The 27,252-nt window shown below is 45.9% G+C and overlaps 1 protein-coding gene across 1 annotated transcript in view; it reads left to right on the top strand.

Moving 5' to 3' along the window:
• LOC118376266 (protein Jade-1-like) overlaps positions 1-27,252 on the top strand; it is a 72,880-nt gene that overhangs the window by 16,118 nt on the left and 29,510 nt on the right. The window contains exons 6-10 of the mRNA XM_052501126.1: positions 4,737-4,948; positions 17,064-17,231; positions 17,444-17,560; positions 19,098-19,640; positions 23,461-23,578. Coding sequence (XP_052357086.1) covers positions 4,737-4,948; positions 17,064-17,231; positions 17,444-17,560; positions 19,098-19,640; positions 23,461-23,578 — 1,158 coding nt within the window. The remainder of the gene's footprint in view (positions 1-4,736; positions 4,949-17,063; positions 17,232-17,443; positions 17,561-19,097; positions 19,641-23,460; positions 23,579-27,252) is intronic.

Raw genomic sequence — 27,252 nt, forward strand, 5'->3', positions numbered from 1 at the left:
GGTTGTACAGCTTACTGTGTACTATTGACTGTGTCGTGGTCCAGCGCTGTGTAGTATCGACTGTTTTGTGGTTCAGCGCTGTGTAGTATGGACTGTGTCGTGGTCCAGCGCTGTGTAGTATCGACTGTGTTGTGGTTCAGCGCTGTGTAGTATCGACTGTGTTGTGGTTCAGCGCTGTGTAGTATCGACTGTGTTGTGGTTCAGCTCTGTGTAGTGTCAACTGTGTTGTGGTCCAGCGCTGTGTAGTATCAACTGTGTTGTGGTTCAGCGCTGTGTAGTGTCAACTGTGTTGTGGTTCAGCGCTGTGTAGTATCAACTGTCTTGGTTCAGCGCTGTGTAGTATCGACTGTGTTGGTTCAGCGCTGTGTAGTATCGACTGTGTTGTGGTTCAGCGCTGTGTAGTATCGACTGTGTTGTGGTTCAGCGCTGTGTAGTATCGACTGTGTTGTGGTTCAGCGCTGTGTAGTATCGACTGTGTTGTGGTTCAGCGCTGTGTAGTATCGACTGTGTTGTGGTTCAGCGCTGTGTAGTATGGACTGTGTTGTGGTTCAGCGCTGTGTAGTATCAACTGTCTTGGTTCAGCGCTGTGTAGTATCAACTGTGTTGTGGTTCAGCGCTGTGTAGTATCGACTGCGTTGTGGTTCAGCGCTGTGTAGTATCGACAGTGTCTTGGTTCAGCGCTGTGTAGTGTCAACTGTGTTGTGGTTCAGCTCTGTGTAGTATGGACTGTGTTGTGGTCCAGCGCTGTGTAGTATCAACTGTCTTGGTTCAGCGCTGTGTAGCATGGACTGTGTTGTGGTTCAGCACTGTGTAGTATCGACTGTCTTGGTTCAGCGCTGTGTAGTATGGACTGTGTTTTGGTTCAGCGCTGTGTAGTATCGACTGTCTTGGTTCAGCGCTGTGTAGTATCGACTGTCTTGGTTCAGCGCTTTGTAGTATCGACTGTCTTGGTTCAGCGCTGTGTAGTATCGACTGTCTTGGTTCAGTGCTGTGTAGTATGGACTGTGTTGTGGTTCAGCGCTGTGTAGTATGGACTGTGTTGTGGTTCAGCGCTGTGTAGTATGGACTGTGTTGTGGTTCAGCGCTGTGTAGTATGGACTGTGTTGTGGTTCAGCTCTGTGTAGTATGGACTGTCGTGGTTCAGCGCTGTGTAGTATGGACTGTCTTGGTTCAGTGCTGTGTAGTATGGACTGTGTTGTGGTTCAGCGCTGTGTTGTATTGACTGTCTTGGTTCAGCGCTGTGTAGTATCAACTGTCTTGGTTCAGCGATGTGTAGTATGGACTGTGTTGTGGTTCAGCGCTGTGTAGTATGGACTGTGTTGTGGTTCAGCTCCGTGTAGTATCAACTGTCTTGGTTCAGCGCTGTGTAGTATCAACTGTGTTGGGGTTCAGCGCTGTGTAGTATCGACTGTGTCTTGGTTCAGCGCTGTGTAGTATCAACTGTGTTGTGGTTCAGCGCTGTGTAGTATCAACTGTATTGTGGTTCAGTGCTGTGTAGTATCGACTGTGTTGTGGTTCAGCGCTGTGTAGGATCGACTGTGTCTTGGTTCAGCGCTGTGTAGTGTCAACTGTGTTGTGGTTCAGCTCTGTGTAGTATGGACTGTGTTGTGGTTCAGCTCTGTGTAGTGTCAACTGTGTTGTGGTCCAGCGCTGTGTAGTATCAACTGTCTTGGTTCAGCGCTGTGTAGTATGGACTGTCTTGGTTCAGCGCTGTGTAGTATGGACTGTCTTGGTTCAGCGCTGTGTAGTATCGACTGTCTTGGTTCAGCGCTGTGTAGTATCGACTGTCTTGGTTCAGCGCTGTGTAGTATCAACGGTCTTGGTTCAGCGCTGTGTAGTATGGACTGTGTTTTGGTTCAGGGCTGTGTAGTATGGACTGTGTTTTGGTTGAGCGCTGTGTAGTATCGACTGTCTTGGTTCAGCGCTGTGTAGTATCGACTGTCTTGGTTCAGCGCTGTGTTGTGGTTCAGTGCTGTGTAGTATGGACTGTGTTGTGGTTCAGTGCTGTGTAGTATGGACTGTGTTGTGGTTCAGCGCTGTGTAGTATCAACTGTGTTGTGGTTCAGCTCTGTGTAGTATGGACTGTGTTGTGGTTCAGCTCTGTGTAGTGTCAACTGTGTTGTGGTCCAGCGCTGTGTAGTATCAACTGTCTTGGTTCAGCGCTGTGTAGTATGGACTGTCTTGGTTCAGCGTTGTGTTGTATCGACTGTCTTGGTTCAGCGCTGTGTAGTATCAACTGTCTTGGTTCAGCGCTGTGTAGTATCAACTGTGTTGTGGTTCAGCGCTGTGTAGTATCAACTGTGTTGTGGTTCAGCGCTGTGTAGTATCAACTGTGTTGTGGTTCAGCGCTGTGTAGTATCAACTGTGTTGTGGTTCAGCGCTGTGTAGTATCGACTGTCTTGGTTCAGCACTGTGTAGTATGGACTGTGTTTTGATTCAGCGCTGTGTATTATCAACTGTCTCGGTTCAGCGCTGTGTAGTATGGACTGTGTTGTGGTTCAGCTCTGTGTAGTATGGACTGTGTTGTGGTTCAGCTCTGTGTAGTGTCAACTGTGTTGTGGTCCAGCGCTGTGTAGTATCAACTGTCTTGGTTCAGCGCTGTGTAGTATGGACTGTGTTGTGGTTCAGCGCTGTGTTGTATCGACTGTCTTGGTTCAGCGCTGTGTAGTATCAACTGTCTTCGTTCAGCGCTGTGTAGTATGGACTGTGTTGTGGTTCAGCGCTGTGTCGTATGGACTGTGTTGTGGTTCAGCGCTGTGTAGTATCAACTGTCTTGGTTCAGCGCTGTGTAGTATGGACTGTGTTGTGGTTCAGCGCTGTGTAGTATGAACTGTGTTGTGGTTCAGCTCTGTGTAGTATGGACTGTGTTGTGGTCCAGCGCTGTGTAGTATCAACTGTCTTGGTTCAGCGCTGTGTAGTATGGACTGTCTTGGTTCAGCGCTGTGTAGTATGGACTGTGTTTTGGTTCAGCGCTGTGTAGTATCGACTGTCTTGGTTCAGCGCTGTGTAGTATGGACTGTGTTGTGGTTCAGCGCTGTGTAGTATGGACTGTGTTGTGGTTCAGCGCTGTGTAGTATGAACTGTGTTGTGGTTCAGCGCTGTGTAGTATCGACTGTGTTGTGGTTCAGCGCTGTGTAGTGTCAACTGTGTTGTGGTTCAGCGCTGTGTAGTATGGACTGTGTTGTGGTTCAGCGCTGTGTAGTATCAACTGTCTTGGTTCAGCGCTGTGTAGTATGGACTGTGTCTTGGTCCAGCGCTGTGTAGTATGGACTGTGTCTTGGTCCAGCGCTGTGTAGTATGGACTGTCTTGGTTCAGCGCTGTGTAGTATGGACTGTGTTGTGGTTCAGCGCTGTGTTGTATGGACTGTGTTGTGGTTCAGCGCTGTGTTGTATCGACTGTCTTGGTTCAGCGCTGTGTAGTATGGACTGTGTCTTGGTCCAGCGCTGTGTAGTATGGACTGTCTTGGTTCAGCGCTGTGTAGTATGGACTGTCTTGGTTCAGCGCTGTGTAGTATGGACTGTGTTGTGGTTCAGCGCTGTGTAGTATCAACTGTCTTGGTTCAGCGCTGTGTAGTATGGACTGTGTTGTGGTTCAGCGCTGTGTAGTATCAACTGTGTTGTGGTTCAGCGCTGTGTAGTATCGACTGTCGTGGTTCCTGGATGTCATAAGGTGAATGCACCAATTTGTAAGTCGCTCTGGATAAGAGCGTCTGCTAAATGACTTAAATGTAAATGTAATGTAATGTTCAGCGCTGTGTAGTATCAACTGTGTTGTGGTTCAGCGCTGTGTCGTATGGACTGTGTCGTGGTCCAGCGCTGTGTAGTATGGACTGTGTCTTGGTTCAGCTCTGTGTAGTATGGACTGTGTCGTGGTTCAGCTCTGTGTAGTATCAACTGTGTCGTGGTTCAGCTCTGTGTAGTATCAACTGTGTTGTGGTTCAGCGCTGTGTCGTATGGACTGTGTCGTGGTCCAGCGCTGTGTAGTATGGACTGTCGTGGTTCAGCGCTGTGTTGTATGGACTGTGTCGTGGTCCAGCGCTGTGTAGTGTTGACTGTGTCGTGGTTCAGCGCTGTGTAGTATCAACTGTGTTGTGGTTCAGCGCTGTGTAGTATCAACTGTGTCGTGGTTCAGCGCTGTGTAGTATCAACTGTGTCGTGGTCCAGCGCTGTGTAGTATCAACTGTGTTGTGATCCAGCGCTGTGTAGTATCGACTGTGTCGTGGTTCAGCGCTGTGTAGTATCAACTGTGTTGTGGTTCAGCGCTGTGTAGTATCAACTGTGTTGTGGTTCAGCGCTGTGTAGTATCGACTGTCTTGGTTCAGCGCTGTGTAGTATCAACTGTGTTGTGGTTCAGCGCTGTGTAGTATCAACTGTGTTGTGGTTCAGCGCTGTGTAGTATGGACTGTGTTGTGGTTCAGCGCTGTGTAGTATCGATTGTCGTGGTTCAGCGCTGTGTAGTATGGACTGTGTTGTGGTTCAGCGCTGTGTAGTATGGACTGTGTTGTGGTTCAGCGCTGTGTAGTATGGACTGTGTTGTGGTTCAGCGCTGTGTAGTATCAACTGTGTTGTGGTTCAGCGCTGTGTAGTATCTACTGTCTTGGTTCAGCGCTGTGTAGTATCAACTGTGTTGTGGTTCAGCGCTGTGTAGTATCGACTGTGTTGTGGTCCAGCGCTGTGTAGTATCAACTGTGTCGTGGTCCAGCGCTGTGTAGTGTTTAATGTTATCTGTTCTCCAGGCATGGTGCTGCTGGACGAGATGACCATGGAGAGAGTGATGGAGGAGTTTGAGAGGCGTTGCTATGACAGAATGAGCCATGCCATGGCAACGGAGGAGGGGCTTGGCATGGAGTACGACGAGGATGTTGTGTGTGACATCTGTCGGTCACCTGACAGCGAGGACAACAACGAGATGGTTTTCTGTGACAAGTGCAACATCTGTGTTCACCAGGTACGGTTCTGTAATCCAGCCCTAGCACGCGTCCAACTCAACCCAGAGCACTGAGTCTCTGTGGGGTTTCCTCTTTCCTTGTACTTGATTGATAAATTAAGGTCACTGATTAGTAAGGATCTCCCCTCACCTGGTTGTCTAGGTCACTGATTAGTAAGGATCTCCCCTCACCTGGTTGTCTAGGTCACTGATTAGTAAGGATCTCCCCTCACCTGGTTGTCTAGGTCACTGATTAGTAAGGATCTCCCCTCACCTGGTTGTCTAGGTCACTGATTAGTAAGGATCTCCCCTCACCTGGTTGTCTAGGTCACTGATTAGTAAGGATCTCCCCTCACCTGGTTGTCTAGGTCTTAATTGAAAAGAAAAACCAAAAACCAGCAGACACTAGTCCCTCCATGGAAGGAGCAGATGAGATGAGTCGCCTCCCTAACAGTGGGATTTGTTGTCCACAGAGCAGAACGGCGGCCTGTCAAGCTCCCGCCTATTCCCCTTTTTGGATTGGTGGATACATCTCGTTATTTTACTACTTTTTAAAAAATGTCAAGAGATGTTGGCATCAGTGTCTATTCAATGGAGACTTAGTCTTGTATTTCAACAGGGACAAACAACTCTGATGTAAAGGGCTTCTTCTCAGCATGGATGTCACATCCATCACACTTCACACTCCAAACAGCCTCCGCATTATCTCACTCCTAACAGCCTCAGCATTATCTCACTCCTAACAGCCTCAGCATTATCTCACTCCTAACAGCCACCGCATTATCTCACTCCTAACAGCCTCCGCATTATCTCACTCCTAACAGCCTCCGCATTATCTCACTCCTAACAGCCTCAGCATTATCTCACTCCTAACAGCCTCAGCATTATCTCACTCCAAACAACCTTCACATTATCTCACTCCAAACAACATACGCATTATCTCACTCCAAACAACATACGCATTATCTCACTCCAAACAACCTCCGCATTATCTCACTCCTAACAACCTCTGCATTATCTCACCCCAAACAACCTCCGCATTATCTCACTCCTAACAACCTCTGCATTATCTCGCTCCAAACAACCCCCGCGTTATCTCACTCCTAACAACCCCTCTGCATTATCTCACTCCTAACAACCTCAGCATTATCTCGCCCCAAACAACCTCCGCATTATCCCACTCATAACAACCCATCTGCATTATCTCACTCCTAACAACATCTGCATTATCTCGCTCCAAACAACCTCCGCATTATCTCGCTCCGAACAACCCCTCTGCATTATCTCACTCCTAACAACCCTCTGCATTATCTCACTCCTAACAACCCCTCTGCATTATCTCATTCCTAACAACCCTCGGCATTATCCCACTCCTAACAACCCTCGGCATTATCTCACTCCTAACAGCCTCAGCATTATCTCACTCCTAACAGCCTCAGCATTATCTCACTCCTAACAACCTCAGCATTATCTCGCTCCTAACAACCTCAGCATTATCTCACTCCTAACAACCCCTCTGCATTATCTCACTCCTAACAACCCCTCTGCATTATCTCACTCCAAACAACCTCCGCATTATCTCACTCCAAACAACCTCCACATTATCTCACTCCTAACAACCTCGGCATTATCTCGCTCCAAACAACCCCCGCATTATCTCACTCCTAACAACCCCTCTGCAATATCTCACTCCTAACAACCTCGGCATTATCTCACTCCAAACAACCTCCGCATTATCTCGCTCCAAACAACCTCCGCATTATCTCACTCCTAACAACCCCTCAGCATTATCTCACTCCTAACAACCCCTCGGCATTATCTCACTCCTAACAACCCCTCGGCATTATCTCACTCCTAACAACCTCCGCATTATCTCACTCCTAACAACCCCTCAGCATTATCTCACTCCTAACAACCTCAACAATGGGTAAAATAATATGTAAATTATGTAGATATTCCTCTAAGAAAACCATTGGTCCAACCTTCATGCCTGTCATAATCTGATCAAAAGTTATTGGGAGTTTTTACCCTTTGTAAGATGACCAGAATTATGCTGACAAAATCAATGGAAGCCAGAGAAAATGAGTGTTCAAAAATCTGGAAAATTGCATCTCGTAAGCTAGGATTCTCTGCAAGAAAACTGGCTACCTGACAGGCTCACTTTCCCATTGAACTTGTCATCTGTCTTCTCGAATCCTCAGGACATGAAACAAAAGAGGTAAGAGATGACGTATTTTCATATTCATTTGAAATGATTATTTTTCTTCTCCCAAAACAAGCGGAGCTCTGTGAAATGTCAACAGAGCACTTAGCGCTGTGGTCACCAACCTGTTCTGAGTAAAGATCACTTTCACAGTCAAAAAGTAAGGCGAGATCTACCACGCAGATCTTTTTTGTTTGAAACATGACTTTAAAATGTAACATTAACCTAATAAAACCAGTTCTGTAGGAATGAGGTTTGTGCAGTATGTTTAATACATTATCACAGCATAATGGCTATATGCCTGGCCTAATACATTATCACAGCATAGTGGCTATATGCCTGGCCTAATACATTATCACAGCAGAGCGGCTATATGCATGGTCTAATACATTATCACAGCATAGCGGCTATATGCCTGGCCTAATACATTATCACAGCATAGTGGCTATGTGCCTGGTCTAATACATTATCACAGAATAGCGGCTATATGCCTGGCCTAATACATTATCACAGCATAGTGGCTATATGCACTGAGGAAGTACAGTTCCCGCTCAGCCCAGTCAAAACTGTTCGCTGCTCTGGCCCCCCAATGGTGGAACAAACACCCTCACGACGCCAGGACAGCGGAGTCAATCACCACCTTCCGGAGACACCTGAAACCCCACCTCTTTAAGGAATACCTAGGATAGGATAAGTAATCCTTCTCCCCCCTAAAAGATTTAGATGCACTATTGTAAAGTGGCTGTTCCACTGGATGTCATAAGGTGAATGCACCAATTTGTAAGTCGCTCTGGATAAGAGCGTCTGCTAAATGACTTAAATGTAAATGTAATGCCTGGCCTAATACATTATCACAGCATAGCGGCTATATGCCTGGCCTAATACATTATCACAGCATAATGGCTATATGCATGGTCTAATACATTATCACAGCATAGCGGCTATATGCCTGGCCTAATACATTATCACAGCATAGTGGCTATGTGCCTGGTCTAATACATTATCACAGCATAGCGGCTATATGCCTGGCCTAATACATTATCACAGCATAGTGGCTATATGCCTGGCCTAATACATTATCACAGCATAACGGCTATATGCCTGGCCTAATACATTATCACAGCATTATGGCTATATGCCTGGCCTAATACATTATCACAGCATAATGGCTATATGCCTGGCCTAATACATTATCACAGCATAGTGGCTATATGCCTGGCCTAATACATTATCACAGCATAGTGGCTATATGCCTGGCCTAATACATTATCACAGTATATTTGCTATATGCCTGGCCTAATACATTATCACAGCATAGTGGCTATATGCCTGGCCAAATACATTATCACAGCATAGTGGCTATATGCCTGGCCTAATACAGTATCACAGTATATTTGCTATATGCCTGGCCTAATACATTATCACAGCATAGTGGGCATGTGCCTGGTCTAATACATTATCACAGCATAATGGCTATATGCCTGGCCTAATACATTATCACAGCATAATGGCTATATGCCTGTCTTAATACATTATCACAGCATAGTGGCTATGTGCCTGGCCTAATACATTATCACAGCATAGTGGCTATGTGCCTGGCCTAATACATTATCACAGCATAGTGGCCATGTGCCTGGCCTAATACATTATCACAGCATAGTGGCCATGTGCCTGGCCTAATACATTATCACAGCATAGTGGCCATGTGCCTGGCCTAATACATTATCACAGCATAGTGGCCATGTGCCTGGCCTGCCAATATTGTTCTTATCAGACCATATTATGTATCAAAACTAGAGCAAATAGATCAGCATATTTTTTTATATTATTTTTACATGACTGATGGTACCTGCATCTGATGGTCATGGTGCTTTCAGGACAACTGGGAACTCTGGGGGGGGGGCATCAGTGATTTTCAGGTTGGAAAGATCACACCTCTCCGACTTGGAATTCTGAGTTTGATGAGCGTTCAAAACTATTTCACGATCGGATTTAGTTTTTTTCCCCCAGAGTTCCCAGATGTTTTTGAATACGGCATTAGACTCAGTGGATGGAGAGTCTGACTCTTACCGTTCCTGCTCTCTCCTTCCTTTCCTCCGGTGAGACTGACCAGAGAGAGGGGCCTCCGCCTTCCATCTGATGCTGTGCGACTCGAGTTTCACCATCTGTCTCGTAGACAAATTCATTTTGTTCCTATGACCATCTGCCTCATGCACATATTCATGTTACTGTCCATTAACACGGTACTTCATTTTGTTTATCTGTCTGCCCCAGCCTCAAACTCAGGCACTGTGTGAAGCCAACTGACCCTCTCTGCCCATTCATCGCCATATACCCGTTGTTGTTGTCCTAGCTGTCTACCCGTTATTATCTCACTCATTGTTGTCTTCGCTCTCCCAATCAACACCTGTGATTGCTTATGCTTTTCTCTAATGTCAATATGCCTTGTATACTGTTGTTTAGGGCAGCTCTCATTGTTTTATTTTACAGCGGAGCCCCTAGTCTTGCTCAACATGCCTCAGATAGCCCCCTTGTCCCACCCCCCCACACATGCGGAGACCTCACCTTGCTTAACTGGTACCTTCAGAGATGCAACCTCTCTCATCGTCACTCAATGCCTAGGTTTACCCCCACTGTACTTGCACCCTACCTTACCCTTGTCTGTACATTATGCCCTGAATCTACCCTACCACGCCCAGAAATGTGCTCCTTTTATTCTCTGTTCCCAACGCACTAGACGACCAGTTCTTATAGCCATACCCTTATCCTACTCCTCCTCTGTTCCTCTGGTGATGTAGAGGTTAATCCAGGCCCTGCAGTGCCTAGCTCCCCTCCTATTCCCCAGGTGCTCTCATTTGTTGACTTCTGTAACCGTAATAGCCTTGGTTTCATGCATGTTAACATCAGAAGCCTCCTCCCTAAGTTTGTTTTATTCACTGCTTTAGCACACTCCGCCAACCCTGATGTCCTAGCCGTGTCTGAATCCTGGCTTAGGAAGGCCGCCAAAAACTCTGGCATTTCCATCCCCAATTACAACATTTTCCATCAAGACAGAACTGCTTAAGGGGGCGGAATTGCAATCTACTGTAGAGATAGCCTGCAGAGTTGTGTCTTACTATCCAGGTCTATGCCCAAACAGTTTTAAAAATCCATCTCTCCAGAAATAAGTCTCTCACTGTTGCCGCTTGTTATAGACCCCCCCTCAGCTCCTAGCTGTGCCCTGGACACCATATGTGAATTGATTGCCCCCCATCTATTGTCAGAGTTCGTACTGCTAGGAGACTTAAATTGGGATATGCTAAACACCCCGGCCGTCCTACAATATAAGCTAGATGCCCTCAACCTCACACAAATTATCAACAAATATACCAGCTACAACCCCAAATCCGTAAACATGGGCACCCTCAAAGACATCATCCTGACCAACTTGCCCTCTAAATACACCTCTGCTGTTTTCAACCAGGATCTCAGCGATCACTGCCTCATTGCCTGCATCCGCTATGGATCAAAGGTCAAACGACCACCCCTCATCACTGTCAAACACTCCCTAAAACACTTCTGCAAGCAGGCCTTTCTAATCGACATGGTCTGGGTATCCTGGAAGGATACTGACCTCATCCCATCAGTAGATGATGCCTGGTTGTTCTTTAAAAGTAACTTCCTCACCATTTTAAATAAGCATGTTATATAATAACATGTAATATAATGTCATATAATAATAAGCCACGTTCACAAAATGAAGATCTAAGAACAGCCCTTGGTTCACTCCAGACTTGTAAGGGCAGTCAAGAACAAAAACATCCTGTGGCGTACTGCACTAGCTTCAATTAGTCCCCGCGATATGCAACTTTTCAGGGAAGTCGGGAACCAATACACACAGTCAATTAGGAAAGCAAAGGCTAGCTATTTCAAACAGACTTTTGTATCCTGCAGCCCTAATTCCAAAACGTTTTGGGACGCAGTAAAGTCCATGGAGAATAAGAGTACCTCCTCCCAGCTGCCCACAGCTCTGAGGCTGGAAAACAGTGTCACCACTGATGAATCCACAATAATTGAGAATTTCAATCAGCATTTCTCTACGCTGGCCAGGCTTTCCACCTGGCTACCCAAACCCCGGCCAAGCATCCGTGGCAACTCTTCCGAGCTGGTCACAGATGCACCTCAGCCACGCTCAAGGTCCTAAACGATATCATAACCTCCATCGATAAAAGACAGTACTGTGCAGCCGTCTTCATCGACCTGGCCAAAGCTTTCGACTCTGTCAATCACCGTATTCTTATCAGCAGACTCAACAGCCTTGGTTTCTCTAATGACTGCCTCGTTTGGTTCACCAACTACTTCTCTGATAGAGTTCAGTGTGTCAAATCGGAGGGCATGTTTTCTGGACCTCTGGCAGTCTCTATGGGGGTGCCACAGGGTTCAATTCGCGGGCCAACTCTTTTCTCTGTATACATCAATGATGTTGCTCTTATTGCGTGTGATTCTTTGATCCACCTCTACGCAGACGACACCATTCTGTATACATCTTGCCCTTCTTTGTTAACAACCCTCCAGGCAAGCTTCAACGCCATACAACACTCCTTCCATGGCTTCCAACTGCTCTTAAATGCTAGTAAAACTAATTGCATGCTCTTCAACCGTTCGCTGCCCGCACCCGCCCGCCCAACTAGCATCACTACTCTGGACGGTTCCGACATAGAATATGTGGACAACTATAAATACCTAGGTGTCTGGCTAGACTGTAAACTCTCCTTCCAGACTCACATTAAGCATCTCCAATCCAAAGTTATATCGAGAATCGGCTTCTTATTTCGCAACAAAGCCTCCTTCACTCATGCTGCCAAACATACCCTAGTAAAACAGACTATCCTACCGATCCTTGACTTCGGCAATGTCATTTACAAAACAGTCTCCAAGACTCTACTCAGCAAACTGGATGTAGTCTATCACATTGCCATCTGTTTTGTCACCAAAGCCCCATATACTACCCACCACTGCGACCTGTATGCCCTCGTTGGCTGGCCCTCGCTTCATATTCATAGACAAACCCACTGGCTCCAGGTCATTTATAAGTCTTTGCTAGGTAAAGCCCCGCCTTATCTCAGCTCACTGGTCACCATAGCAGCACCCACCCGCAGCACGTGTTCCAGCAGGTACAGTTGAAGTCGGAAGTTAAGTTACACTTAAGTTGGAGTCATTAACTTGGTTTTTCAACCACTCCACAAATATCTTGTTTGCAAATGATTGTTTTGGCAAGTCAGTTAGGACATCTACTGTGTGCATGACACAAGTAATTTTTTCCAACAACTGTTTACAGACAGATTATTTCACTGTATCACAGTTCCAGTTGGTCAGAAGTTTACATACACTAAGTTGACCGTGCCTTTAACCTCTGGGATATGTGGGGGGATGCTGGCGTCAAGCCAGGGAAAATGCAGAGCGCCAAATTCAAATAAATTACTATAAATATCAAACTTTGATTAAATGATTAATTTAAAATAATTCTGAATGGTTTGTCCTCTGGGTTTCGCCTGCTAAATAAGTTCTGTTATACTCACAGACATGATTCAAACAGTTTTAGAAACGTGTTTTCTATCCAAATTTACTAATAATATGCATATCTTATATTCTGGGGATGAGTAGCAGGCAGTTGAATTTGGGCATGCATTTCATCTGGAAGTGAAAATACTGCCCCCTGTCACCAAGAAGTTAAACAACTTGGAAAATTCCAGAAAATTATGTCATGGCTTTAGAAGCTTCTGATAGGCTAATTGATATAATTTGAGTCAATTGGAGGTGTACCTATGTACAATTTGGAGGTGTACCTAGCAATTTCCAAACGCCTGAAGGTACCACGTTCATCTGTACAAACAATAGTACGCAAGTATAAACACCATGGGACCACGCAGCCGTCATACCGCTCAGGAAAGAGACTCGTTCTGTGTCCTAGAGATGAATGTGGTGCGAAAAGTGAAAATCAATCCCAGAACAACAGCAAAGGACCTTGTGAAGATGCTGGAGGAAAAAGGTATAAAAGTATCTATATCCACAGTAAAACGAGTCCTATATAGACGTAACCTGAAAGGCCACTCAGCAAGGAAGAAGCCACTGCTCCATAACCGCCATAAAAAAGCCAGACTACGGTTTGCAACTGCACATGGGGACAAAGATTGTACTTTTTGGAGAAATGTCTTCTGGTCTGATGAAACAAAAATAAAACACTTTGGCCATAATGACCATCGTTATGTTTGGAGGAAAAGGGGGAGGCTTGCAAGCCGAAGAACACCATCCCAACTGTGAAGCACAGGGGTGGCAGCATCCTGTTGTGGGGGTGCTTTGCTGCAGGAAGGGCTGGTGCACTTCACAAAATAAATGGCATCACGAGGGAGGAAAATTGTGGATATATTGAAGCAACATCTCAAGACGTCAGTCAGGAAGTGAAAGCTTGGTCGCATATGGGTCTTCCAAGTGGACAATGACCCCAAGCATACTTCCAAAGTTGTGGCAAAATGGCTTAAGGACATCAAAGTCAAGGTATTGGAGTGGCCATCACAAAGCCCTTACCTCAATCCTATAGAACATTTGTGGACAGAACTGAAAAATCGTGTACTAGCAAGGTGGCCTTACAAACCTGACTCAGTTCCACCAGCTCTGTCAGGAGGAATGGGCCAAAATTCACCCAATTTATTGTGGGAAGCTTGTGAAAGGCTACCCGAAACGTTTGACCCAAGTTAAACAATTTAAGGGCAATGCTACCAAATACTAATTGAGTGTATGTAAACTCCTGACCCACTGGGAATGTGATGAAAAACAATTATAGCTGAAATTAATAATTCTCTCTGCTATTATTCTGACATTTCACATTCTTAAAATAAAGTGGTGATCCTCACTGACCTAAGACAGGGAATTTCTACTAGGATTAAATGTCAGGAACTGTGAAAAACTGAGTTTAAATGTATTTGGCTAAGGTGTATGTAAACTTCCGACTTCAACGTTATATTTCAGTGGTCATCCCCAAAGCCAACACCTCCATTCGCCACCTTTCCTTCCAGTTCTCTGCTGCCAATGACTGGAACGAATTGCAAAAATCACTGAATTTTTGGAGTCTTATATCTCCCTCTCTAACTTTTAGCGTCAGCTGTCAGAGCAGCTTACCGATCGCTGCAGCTGTACACAGCCCGTCTGTAAATAGCCCATCTGTACACAGCCCGTCTGTAAATAGCCCATCTGTACAATAGCCCATCTGTACACAGCCCATCTGTAAATAGCCCATCTGTACACAGCCCATCTGTAAATATCCCATCTGTACACAGCCCATCTGTAAATAACCCATCTGTACACAGCCCATCTGTAAATAACCCATCTGTACACAGCCCATCTGTAAATAGCCCATCTGTACACAGCCCATCTGTAAATAGCCCATCTGTACACAGCCCATCTATAAATAGCCCATCTGTACACAGCCCATCTGTAAATAGCCCATCTGTACACAGCCCATCTGTACACAGCCCATCTGTAAAAGTCCCATCAGCCCATCTGTAAATATCCCATCTGTAAAAGCCCATCTGTAAAAAGCCCATCTGTAAATATCCCATCTGTAAATAGCCCATCTGTAAATAGCCCATCTGTACACAACCCGTCTGTAAATAGCCCGTCTGTACACAACCCATCTGTAAATAGCCCATCTGTACACAGCCCATCTGTACACAGCCCATCTGTACACAGCCCATCTGTACACATCCCATCTGTACACAGCCCATCTGTACACAGCCCATCTGTACACAGTCCAGCTGTACACAGCCCATCTGTACACAGCCCATCTGTAAATAGCCCATCTGTACACAGCCCATCTGTACACAGCCCATCTGTACACAGCCCATCTGTAAATAGCCCATCTGTAAATAGCCCATCTGTAAATAGACCATCTGTACACAGCCCATCTGTAAATAGCCCATCTGTACACATCCCATCTGTAAATAGCCCATCTGTACACAGCCCATCTGTAAATAGACCATCTGTACACAGCCCATCTGTAAATAGCCCATCTGTACACAGCCCATCTGTACACAGCCCATCTGTAAATAGCCCATCTGTACACAGCCCATCTGTAAATAGCCCATCTGTAAACAGCCCATCTGTACACAGCCCATCTGTAAATAGCCCATCTGTACACAGCCCATCTGTAAATAGACCATCTGTACACAGCCCATCTGTACACAGCCCATCTGTAAATAACCCATCTGTACACAGCCCATCTGTAAATAGCCCATCTGTAAATATCCCATCTGTACACAGCCCATCTGTAAATATACCATCTGTACACAGCCCATCTGTAAATAGCCCATCTGTACACAGCCCATCTGTACATAGCCCATCTGTACACAGCCCATCCAACCAACTACCTACCTCATCCCAGATTTGTTTTTGTTTTTCTTCTCTTTTGCACATCAGTATTTCTACTTGCACATCCTCATCTGCACATCTATCACTCCAGTGTTTAATTGCTAAATTGTCATTTCTTTGCCACTACGGCCTATTTATTTCCTTACCTCCTTCCTTCAACACTGTATACAGATTTTCCTATTGTAGTGTAACTATGTTGTTTATGTTGCACTGCTTTCTTTTTTCTACTGTGTCATTGATTTGCTTGTGTTATTGGCTGCACGATTGTTTACTCCACGTGTAACTCTGTTTCACACTGCTTTGCTTTATCTTGGCCAGGTCGCAGTTATAAATGAGAACTTATTCTCAACGAGCCTACCTGGTTAAATAAAGGTGAAATCAATAAACATGACCATCTGCCTCATGCACACATTCATGCACACATTCATGTTTGTGTGCTTAGTATGGTTTCTATGGCAACTGTGGTATAAGCTGGATAAGCAGCTTAAACGCAACGGAATAAATGTTTCTGTTATTCTGGCAGAAGAGGTAGTGACTGTGTAGCCATAGCTAGTTGGCTACCTAGCAGCGAGCAAGGGACAGGAACGGTTCCACTGAACATAGCAACAGAACATAAACTAATGACTGGTTCACGTCCGTAAATATACTAATGGAACGAACGACTGGGTCTAGTAACCAGAAGATGACAGAGTATGAATTTGCTTATAAAAATGTAAATTTTAACCCCCCCCCCCACTCCAAAAAAAATATTATCTTCCGATAAATGTGTGCTTTCATATAATTTTATTTGAGAACTATCTTTACGAACTCCACCATCCATATCCAAGGTAATGTACAGAACCGTTTATCCCTTACTTATTCTGCTGATAAATCATGTATCTTATAGGTGTGTTATTATGCTCTGTGTTCCTGTAACGATGTGCGATGAGAGTCGGGAAGCAAGTTCAGGGAGTGAGTGTTTTAAGCAACGCACCGACATGAAAACCGAGTCAATAACACCTGAGGAAAGAACCAAGGGGAGAGACAGATATAGAGAAGATAATCGGACCAGGTGAGTGACAGATATAGAGAAGATAATCAAGGAGGTGATGGGAGTCCAGGTGAGTGACAGATATAGAGAAGATAATCAAGGAGGTAATGGGAGTCCAGGTGAGTGACATGAGGTGCAGGTGTGTGAGACGATGGTGACAGGTGTGTGGGATAATCAGAAGCCTGATGACCTAGAGGCCAGAGAGGGAGTATAGGTGACTGTTCTAAGAAAAGGGGAAGGGGGAAACCTAACCAGTTATATAACTGAATGCCTTCAACTGAAATGTGTCTTATGCATTTAACCCAACCCATCTGAATCAGAGAAATGCGGGTGCTGCCTTAATCGACACCCACTTCTTCGGCTCTCGGGGAACAGTGGGTTAACTGGGGTTGAACGACATATTTTTACCTTGTCAGCTCGGGGATTCGAACCAGCAACCTTTCGGTGACTGGCCCAACGCTCTGACCTAGTGGTTATGTTCTGTATGTTCTGTGTTCCAGGCGTGTTATGGGATTCTGAAGGTGCCAAAGGGAAGCTGGCTGTGTCGGACCTGTGACCTCGGCATCTCGCCAAAATGCCAACTCTGCCCCAAGAAGGGCGGGGCCATGAAACCCACTCGCAGCGGAACCAAGTGGGTTCACGTCAGCTGTGCCCTGTGGATCCCCGAGGTGATGAACCCTAACCTCTGACCCCCAAGTCTCTAAGTCTCTATGGTCTGTCCAATCATATGTCTTTGTCCAAGCCTATCCTGGTATGCGGTCTCATCAAGGAGGCTTGAAGTTATCAAGTGATAGTATCCTAGTGTTTCAATGATGGTTGCATAAAGGGGACTTTCACATTTTGGCAAGGAGTGTATTGTCTAATGATTATGTGTGTGTAGGTGAGCATTGGGAACCCAGAGAAGATGGAGCCGATCACCAACATGTCCCACATCCCTAGTAACAGATGGGCTCTGACCTGCTGTCTCTGTAAAGACCAGACTGGAGCCTGTATACAGGTACACACGGACACTGGAGCTATGTAGCTACTGCATTGACAAGGCTTTCTACCTGGTAGTTACCTCAACAATCCTCTCTCTCTGTATTCCCTCAGTGTTCAGCCGAGAGCTGTAACTTTTTCTCTGTATTCATGGGTGTCTGGTTCGACTAAACTCTCCTTCGAGACTCACATTAAGCATCTCCAATCCAAAACTAAATCTAGAATCGGCTTTCTATTTCGCAACAAAGCCTCCTTCACTCATGCCGCCAAACTCACCCTAGTACAATTGACTATCCTACCGATCCTCGACTTCGGCGATGTCATCTATAAAATAGCCTCCAACACTCTACTCAACAAACTGGATGCAGTTTATCACAGTGCCATCCGTTTTGTCACCAAATCACCTTATACTACCCACCACTGCGACCTGTATGCTCTAGTCGGCTGGCCCTCACTACATATTCGTCGCCAGACCCACTGGCTCCAGGTCATCTATAAACCTATGCTAGGTAAAGCTCCGCCTTATCTCAGTTCAATGGTCACGATAACAACACACACCCGTAGCACACGTTACAGCAGGTGTATCTCACTGTTCATCTCTAAAGCCAACACCTCATTTGGCCGTCTTTCCTTCCAGTTCTCTGCTGCCAGTGACTGGAACGAATTGCAAAAATCGTTGAAGTTTGAGACTTTTTTTTATTTCCCTCACCAACTTTAAACATCTGCATTCTGAGCAGCTAACCGATCGCTGCAGCTGTACATAGTCCATCGATAAATTGCCCACCCAATCTACCTACCTCATCCCCATATTGTTTTTATTTTATTTACTTTTCTGCTCTTTTGCACACCAGTATCTCGACTTGCACATCATCATCTGCTCATTTATCACTCCAGTGTTAATCTGCTAAATTGTAACTATTCTCTCCTACGGCCTATTTATTGCCTACCTCCTCATGCCTTTTGCACACAATGTATATAGACTGGCCTACCTGGTTAAATAAAGGTGAAATAAAATAAATATTCCCTCAGTGTTAAGCTAAGAGCTCTAACTCTCTGTATCCCCTCAGGGTTCAGCTAAGAGCTCTAACTCTCTGTATCCCCTCAGGGTTCAGCTAAGAGCTCTAACTCTCTGTATCCCCTCAGGGTTCAGCTAAGAGCTCTAACTCTCTGTATCCCCTCAGGGTTCAGCTAAGAGCTCTAACTCTCTGTATCCCCTCAGGGTTCAGCTAAGAGCTCTAACTCTCTATTCCCTCAGGGTTCAGTTAAGAGCTCTAACTCTCTGTATCCCCTCAGGGTTCAGCTAAGAGCTCTAACTCTCTGTATCCCCTCAGGGTTCAGCTAAGAGCTCTAACTCTCTGTATTCCCTCAGTGTTCAGCTAAGAGCTCTAACTCTCTGTATTCCCTCAGTGTTAAGCTAAGAGCTCTAACTCTCTGTATCCCCTCAGGGTTCAGCTAAGAGCTCTAACTCTCTGTATCCCCTCAGGGTTCAGCTAAGAGCTCTAACTCTCTGTATCCCCTCAGTGTTCACTAAGACCTTTAACTCTGTATTCCCTCAGTGTTCAGCAAAGAGCTGTCGGACAGCATTCCATGTGAGCTGTGCCTTACAGAGCAGCCTGGAGATGAACACCATCCTGACAGAGCAGGATGAGGTCAAGTTCAAATCCTTTTGCCCCAAACACTCTGGTCTGAAGGGAGGACAGGACGGAGAGGGGGAGGAGGGAAAGGAGGGGACCAGAGACAAGAAGTGGCGGAAGAGTGACAGAGTCAGACGTGATGAAGTTCCAGCCCCCGTCCCAGCCCCCCTGGAGGAGAGCAGGGTGACCCAGCAGGCGGTGAACCTGCGTCAGATCAAACTGCAGCAGCTAGAGGAGCAGTTCTACCAGTTTGTTGACGTTAAGGAGGTAGCCAATCACCTGCAGTTGCCCCGGGAAACAGTAGACTTCCTGTATCAGTACTGGAAGCTGAAGCGCCGAGCCAATCACAGCCAGCCATTGCTGACCCCCCAGAAGGAGGAGGAGGAGAGTCTGGCTAGGAGAGAGCATGATGTCCTCCTTCACCGCTTACAGCTGTTCACTCACCTCCGCCAGGATCTGGAGAGGGTAGGTTCTACTTCCACTTCCCGTTGCCCTAGGGGAGGGGTCAAGGTGCCATATGTTCACAAGCCATGCCTCCCGGGCCAGCCACGCCCAGGCAGCCGGCGATGGCTTCTCAGCTGGACAGACAGAGGGACAGTACTACTCTACTAGACATACTGACTGACAGTACTACTCTACTAGACATACTGACTGACAGTACTACTCTACTAGACATACTGAGGGACAGTACTACTCTACTAGACTGACTGACTGACAGTACTACTCTACAGTACTACTCTACTAGACTGACTGACTGACAGTACTACTCTGCTAGACTGACTGACTGACAGTACTACTCTACTAGACCTGACTGACTGACAGTACTACTCTACTAGACTGACTGACTGACAGTACTACTCTGCTAGACTGACTGACTGACAGTACTACTCTACTAGACCTGACTGACTGACAGTACTACTCTACTAGACTGACTGACTGACAGTACTACTCTACTAGACTGACTGACTGACAGTACTACTCTGCTAGACTGACTGACTGACAGTACTACTCTACTAGACCTGACTGACTGACAGTACTACTCTACTAGACTGACTGGCTGACAGTACTACTCTACAGTACTACTCTACTAGACTTACTGACTGACAGTACTACTCTGCTAGACTGACTGACTGACAGTACTACTCTACTAGACCTGACTGACTGACAGTACTACTCTACTAGACTTACTGACTGACAGTACTACTCTGCTAGACTGACTGACTGACTGACTGACAGTACTACTCTACTAGACCTGACTGACTGACAGTACTACTCTACTAGACTGACTGACTGACAGTACTACTCTACTAGACCTGACTGGCTGAGAGTACTACTCTACTAGACTGACTGGCTGACAGTACTACTCTACTAGACTGACTGGCTGACAGTACTACTCTACTAGACCTGACTGACTGACAGTACTACTCTACTAGACTGACTGGCTGACAGTACTACTCTACTAGACTGACAGTACTACTCTACTAGACTGACAGTACTACTCTACTAGACTGACAGTACTACTCTACTAGACTGACTGGCTGACAGTACTACTCTACTAGACTGACAGTACTACTCTACTAGACTGACTGGCTGACAGTACTACTCTACTAGACTGACTGGCTGACAGTACTACTCTACCAACCTGACAGTACTACTCTACTAGACTGACAGTACTACTCTACTAGACTGACAGTACTACTCTACTAGACTGACAGTACTACTCTACTAGACTGACAGTACTACTCTACTAGACTGACAGTACTATTCTACTACACTGACTGGCTGACAGTACTACTCTACTAGACTGACAGTACTACTCTATTAGACTGACAGTACTACTCTATTAGACTGACAGTACTACTCTACTAGACTGACAGTACTACTCTACTAGACTGACAGTACTACTCTACTAGACTGACAGTACTACTCTACTAGACTGACAGTACTACTCTACTAGACTGACAGTACTACTCTACTAGACTGACTGGCTGACAGTACTACTCTACTAGACTGACTGGCTGACAGTACTACTCTACTAGACTGACTGACTGACAGTACTACTCTACTAGACTGACAGTACTACTCTACTAGACTGACAGTACAACTCTACTAGACTGACAGTACAACTCTACTAGACTGACAGTACAACTCTACTAGACTGACAGTACAACTCTACTAGACTGACAGTACAACTCTACTAGACTGACCGTACTACTCTACTAGACTGACTGACTGACAGTACTACTCTACTAGACTGACTGACTGACTGACAGTACTCTACTAGACTGACTGACTGACAGTACTACTAGACTGACTGACTGACAGTACTACTCTACTAGACTGACTGACTGACTGACAGTACTACTCTACTAGACTGACTGACTGACTGACAGTACTACTCTACTAGACTGACTGACTGACTGACAGTACTACTCTACTAGACTGACTGGCTGACAGTACTACTCTACTAGACTGACTGGCTGACAGTACTACTCTACTAGACTGACAGTACTACTCTATTAGACTGACAGTACTACTCTACTAGACTGACAGTACTACTCTACTAGACTGACTGGCTGACAGTACTACTCTACTAGACTGACTGGCTGACAGTACTACTCTACTAGACTGACTGGCTGACAGTACTACTCTACTAGACTGACAGTACTACTCTACTCGACTGACAGTACTACTCTACTAGACTGACAGTACTACTCTACTAGACTGACAGTACAACTCTACTAGACTGACAGTACAACTCTACTAGACTGACAGTACAACTCTACTAGACTGACAGTACAACTCTACTAGACTGACAGTACAACTCTACTAGACTGACCGTACTACTCTACTAGACTGACTGACTGACTGACAGTACTACTCTACTAGACTGACTGACTGACAGTACTACTCTACTAGACTGACAGTACTACTCTACTAGACTAACTGACAGTACTACTCTACTAGACTGACTGACTGACTGACAGTACTACTCTACTAGACTGACTGGCTGACAGTACTACTCTACTAGACTGACTGGCTGACTGACAGTACTACTCTACTAGACTGACTGGCTGACAGTACTACTCTACTAGACTGACTGGCTGACAGTACTACTCTACTAGACTGACTGGCTGACAGTACTACTCTACTAGACTGACTGGCTGACAGTACTACTCTACTAGACTGACTGACTGACAGTACTACTCTACTAGACTGACAGTACTACTCTACTAGACTGACAGTACTACTCTACTAGACCTGACTGACTGACAGTACTACTCTACTAGACCTGACTGACTGACAGTACTACTCTACTAGACTGACTGACTGACAGTACTACTCTACTAGACTGACTGACTGACAGTACTACTCTGCTAGACTGACTGACTGACAGTACTACTCTGCTAGACCTGCCTGACTGACAGTACTACTCTACTAGACTGACTGGCTGACAGTACTACTCTACTAGACTGACAGTACTACTCTACTAGACTGACAGTACTACTCTACTAGACTGACAGTACTACTCTACTAGACTGACAGTACTACTCTATTAGACTGACAGTACTACTCTATTAGACTGACAGTACTACTCTACTAGACTGACAGTACTACTCTACTAGACTGACAGTACTACTCTACTAGACTGACAGTACTACTCTACTAGACTGACTGACAGTACTACTCTACTAGACTGACTGACAGTACTACTCTACTAGACTGACTGACAGTACTACTCTACTAGACTGACTGACAGTACTACTCTACTAGACTGACTGACAGTACTACTCTACTAGACTGACTGACAGTACTACTCTACTAGACTGACTGACAGTACTACTCTACTAGACTGACTGACAGTACTACTCTACTAGACTGACTGACTGACAGTACTACTCGACTGACAGTACTACTCGACTCGACTGACAGTACTACTCTACTCGACTGACAGTACTACTCTACTAGACAGACTGACAGTACTACTCTACTAGACAGACTGACAGTACTACTCTACTAGACAGACTGACAGTACTACTCTACTAGACAGACTGACAGTACTACTCTACTAGACAGACTGACAGTACTACTCTACTAGACAGACTGACAGTACTACTCTACTAGACTGACAGCATCTGGAGACAGTGAGTGACAGAGGACCAGATTGTCACCCTACACATGTTTTAGTTGTGTATGACTAGATGAGATATAATAGGTTTGTATTGTGGGGTTATGTGTGGGAGGTTTGAGTCTGTAAATTGCGTGTCACCTGGTTATGTTGCAGGCGCGTAACCTGACCTACATGGTGACGCGGAGGGAGAAGATAAAGAGGACTCTGTGGAGGATCCAGGAACAGATCTTCACTCATCAGGCCGAGCTGCTGGACCATGAAATCATCAACGGTACGTCACGGGTAGGATTAGGCTGGTTGTCACGGGTAGGATTAGGCTGGTTGTCACGGGTAGGATTAGGCTGGTTGTCACGGGTAGGATTAGGCTGGTTGTCACGGGTAGGATTAGGCTGGTTGTCACGGGTAGGATTAGGCTGGTTGTCACGGGTAGGATTAGGCTGGTTGTCACGGGTAGGATTAGGCTGGTTGTCACGGGTAGGATTAGGCTGGTTGTCACGGGTAGGATTAGGCTGGTTGTCACGGGTAGGATTAGGCTGGTTGTCACGGGTAGGATTAGGCTGGTTGTCACGGGTAGGATTAGGCTGGTTGTCACGGGTAGGATTAGGCTGGTTGTCACGGTTAGGATTAGGCTGGTTGTCACGGGTAGGATTAGGCTGGTTGTCACGGGTAGGATTAGGCTGGTTGTCACGGGTAGGATTAGGCTGGTTGTCACGGGTAGGATTAGGCTGGTTGTCACGGGTAGGATTAGGCTGGTTGTCACGGGTAGGATGAGGCTGGTTGTCACGGGTAGGATGAGGCTGGTTGTCACGGGTAGGATGAGGCTGGTTGTCACGGGTAGGATGAGGCTGGTTGTCACGGGTAGGATGAGGCTGGTTGTCACGGGTAGGATGAGGCTGGTTGTCACGGGTAGGATGAGGCTGGTTGTCACGGGTAGGATGAGGCTGGTTGTCACGGGTAGGATGAGGCTGGTTGTCACGGTTAGGATTAGGCTGGTACTTTGTGGTTAGGATTATAATGGCTGGTAGTCGTTGTTAGGATTAGACTGGTAGATGTGGTTAGGATTAGATTGGTAGTCGTGGTTAGGATTAGATTGGTAGTCGTGGTTAGGATTAGGGTGGTACTTCGTGGTTAGGATTAGACTGGTACTTCGTGGTTAGGATTAGGCTGGTACGTCGTGGTTAGGATTAGGCTGGTACGTCGTGGTTAGGATTAGGCTGGTAGTCGTGGTTAAGATTAGGCTGGTACTTCGTGGCTAGGATTAGGCTGGTACGTCGCGGCTAGGATGAGGCTGGTACGTCGCGGCTAGGATGAGGCTGGTACGTCGCGGCTAGGATGAGGCTGGTACGTCGCGGCTAGGATGAGGCTGGTACGTCGCGGCTAGGATGAGGCTGGTACGTCGCGGCTAGGATGAGGCTGGTACGTCGCGGCTAGGATGAGGCTGGTACGTCGCGGCTAGGATGAGGCTGGTACGTCGCGGCTAGGATGAGGCTGGTACGTCGCGGTTAGGATGAGGCTGGTACGTAAGTGGTTAGGGAAAAAATTGTAGACCTCCACAAGTCTGATTCATCCTTGGGAGCAATTTCCAAACGCCTGAAGGTACCACGTTCATCTGTACAAACAATAGTACGCAAGTATAACCACCATCGGACTACGCAGCCATCATACCGCTCAGGAAGGAGACACGTTCTGTCTCCTAGAGATGAACATACTTTGGTGCGAAAAGTGCAAATCAATCCCAGAACAGCAGCAAAGGACCTTGTGAAGATGCTGAAGGAAACAGGTACAAAAGTATCTATATCCACAGTGAATCAAGTCCTATATCGACATATCCTGAAAGGCCGCTCAGCAAGGACGAAGCCACTGCTCAAAAACCGCCATAAAAAAGCCAGACAACGGTTTGCAACTGCACATGGGGACAAGATTGTACTTTTTGGAGAAATGTCCTCTGGTCTGATGAAACAAAAATATAACACTTTGGCCATAATGACCATCGTTATGTTTGGAGTAAAAAGGGGGAGGCTTGCAAGTCGAAGAACACCATCCCAACCGTGAAGCATGGGGGAGGCAGCATCATATTGTAGGGTGCTTTGCTGCAGGAAGGACTGGTGCACTTCACAAAATAGATGGCATCATGAGGAGGGACAATTATGTGGACATATTGAAGCAACATCTCAAGACAGTCAGGAAGTTAAAGCTTGGTCGCAAATGGGTCTTCCAAATGGACAATGACCCCAAGCATACTTCCAAAGTTGTGCAAAATGGCTTAAGGACATCAAAGTCAAGGTATTGGAGTGGCTATCACAAAGCCCTGACCTCAATTCAATAGAACATTTGTGGGCAGAACTGAAAAAAACATGTATGAGCAAGGAGGCCTACAAACCTGACTCAGTTACACCAGCTCTGTCAGGAGGAATGGGCCAAAATTCACCCAATTTATTGTGGGAAGCTTGTGGAAGGCTACCTGAAACATTTGACCCAAGTTAAACAATTTAATTCAGTGCTACCAAAAACGAATTCCCACTGGGAATGTGATGATAATTTGTGAAGCACCAGTGACTCAGTCGATAAAAAAATGGTCAATCTTGCAACCGCACAGTTAACTAGTCCAACGCTCTAACCATTGCTCTCCACGAGTAGCCTGCCTGTTACACGAATGCAGTAAAAGCCAAGGTAAATTGCTAGCTAGCATTAAACTTATCTTATAAAAAAACAATCAATCATAATCACTAGTGATAACTACTAATTCAGTTTAGCAGGCAATATTAACCATTTGAAATGGTCATTTCTCTCGTTCATTGCACCCAGAGTCGGGGTATATGCAACAGTTTGGGCTGCCTGGCTAACTAATTTGCCAGAATTTTACATAATTATGACATACATTGAAGGTTGTGCAATGTAACAAGAATATTTAGACTTAGGGATGCCACCCGTTTGATAAAATACCGAAAGGTTCCGTATTACACTGAATTAATAAACATTTTGTTTTCGAAATGATAGTTTCCAGATTCGATCATATTAATGACCAAAGGCTCGTATTTCTGTGTGTTATTATGTTATAATTAAGTCTGATTTGATAGAGCAGTCTGACTGAGCAGCAGCAGGCCCGTAATCATTCATTCAAACAGCACTTTCGTCAGCAGCTCTTCGCAAGCACAGCGCTGTTTATGACTTCAAGCCTATCAGCCTAATGGCTGGTGTAACCAATGTGAAATGGCTAGCTAGTTAGCTGGGTGTGCGCTAATACTGTTTCAAACGTCACTCGCTTTTAGATTTGGAGTAGTTATTCCCCTTGCGCTGCAAGGGCCGCGGCTTTTGCTCTGCATGGGTAACGATGCTTCGAGTGTGGCTGTTGTCGATGTGTTCCTGGTTCGAGCCCAGGTAGGGGCGAGGAGGGGGACGGAAGCTATACTGTTACACTGGCAATACTATAGTGCCTATAAGAACATCCAATAGTCAAAGGTACAGTGGGGCAAAAAAGTATTTAGTCAGCCACCAATTGTGCAAGTCGTCCTGGTCCCTTTGCAGAAAAACAGCCCCAAGCATGATGTTTCCACCCCCATTCTCAGCATTTTTTGTCGTCCAAACACAACGAGTTGAGTTTTTACCAAAAAGTTATATTTTGGTTTCATCTGACCATATGACATTCTCCCAATCTTCTTCTGGATCATCCAAATGCTCTCTAGCAAACTTCAGACGGGCCTGGACATGTACTGGCTTAAGCAGGGGGACATGTCTGGCACTGCAGGATTTGAGTCCCTGGTGGCGTAGTGTGTTACTGATGGTAGGCTTTGTTACTTTGGTCCCAGCTCTCTACAGGTCATTCACTAGGTCCCCCCGTGTGGTTCTGGGATTTTTGCTCACCATTATTGTGACCCCACGGGGTGAGATCTTGCGTGGAGCCCCAGATCGAGGAAGATTATCAGTGGTCTTGTATGTCTTCCATTT

Source organism: Oncorhynchus keta, unplaced genomic scaffold (genome assembly GCF_023373465.1).
Source record: "Oncorhynchus keta strain PuntledgeMale-10-30-2019 unplaced genomic scaffold, Oket_V2 Un_contig_1254_pilon_pilon, whole genome shotgun sequence".
NCBI lineage: Eukaryota > Metazoa > Chordata > Actinopteri > Salmoniformes > Salmonidae > Oncorhynchus > Oncorhynchus keta.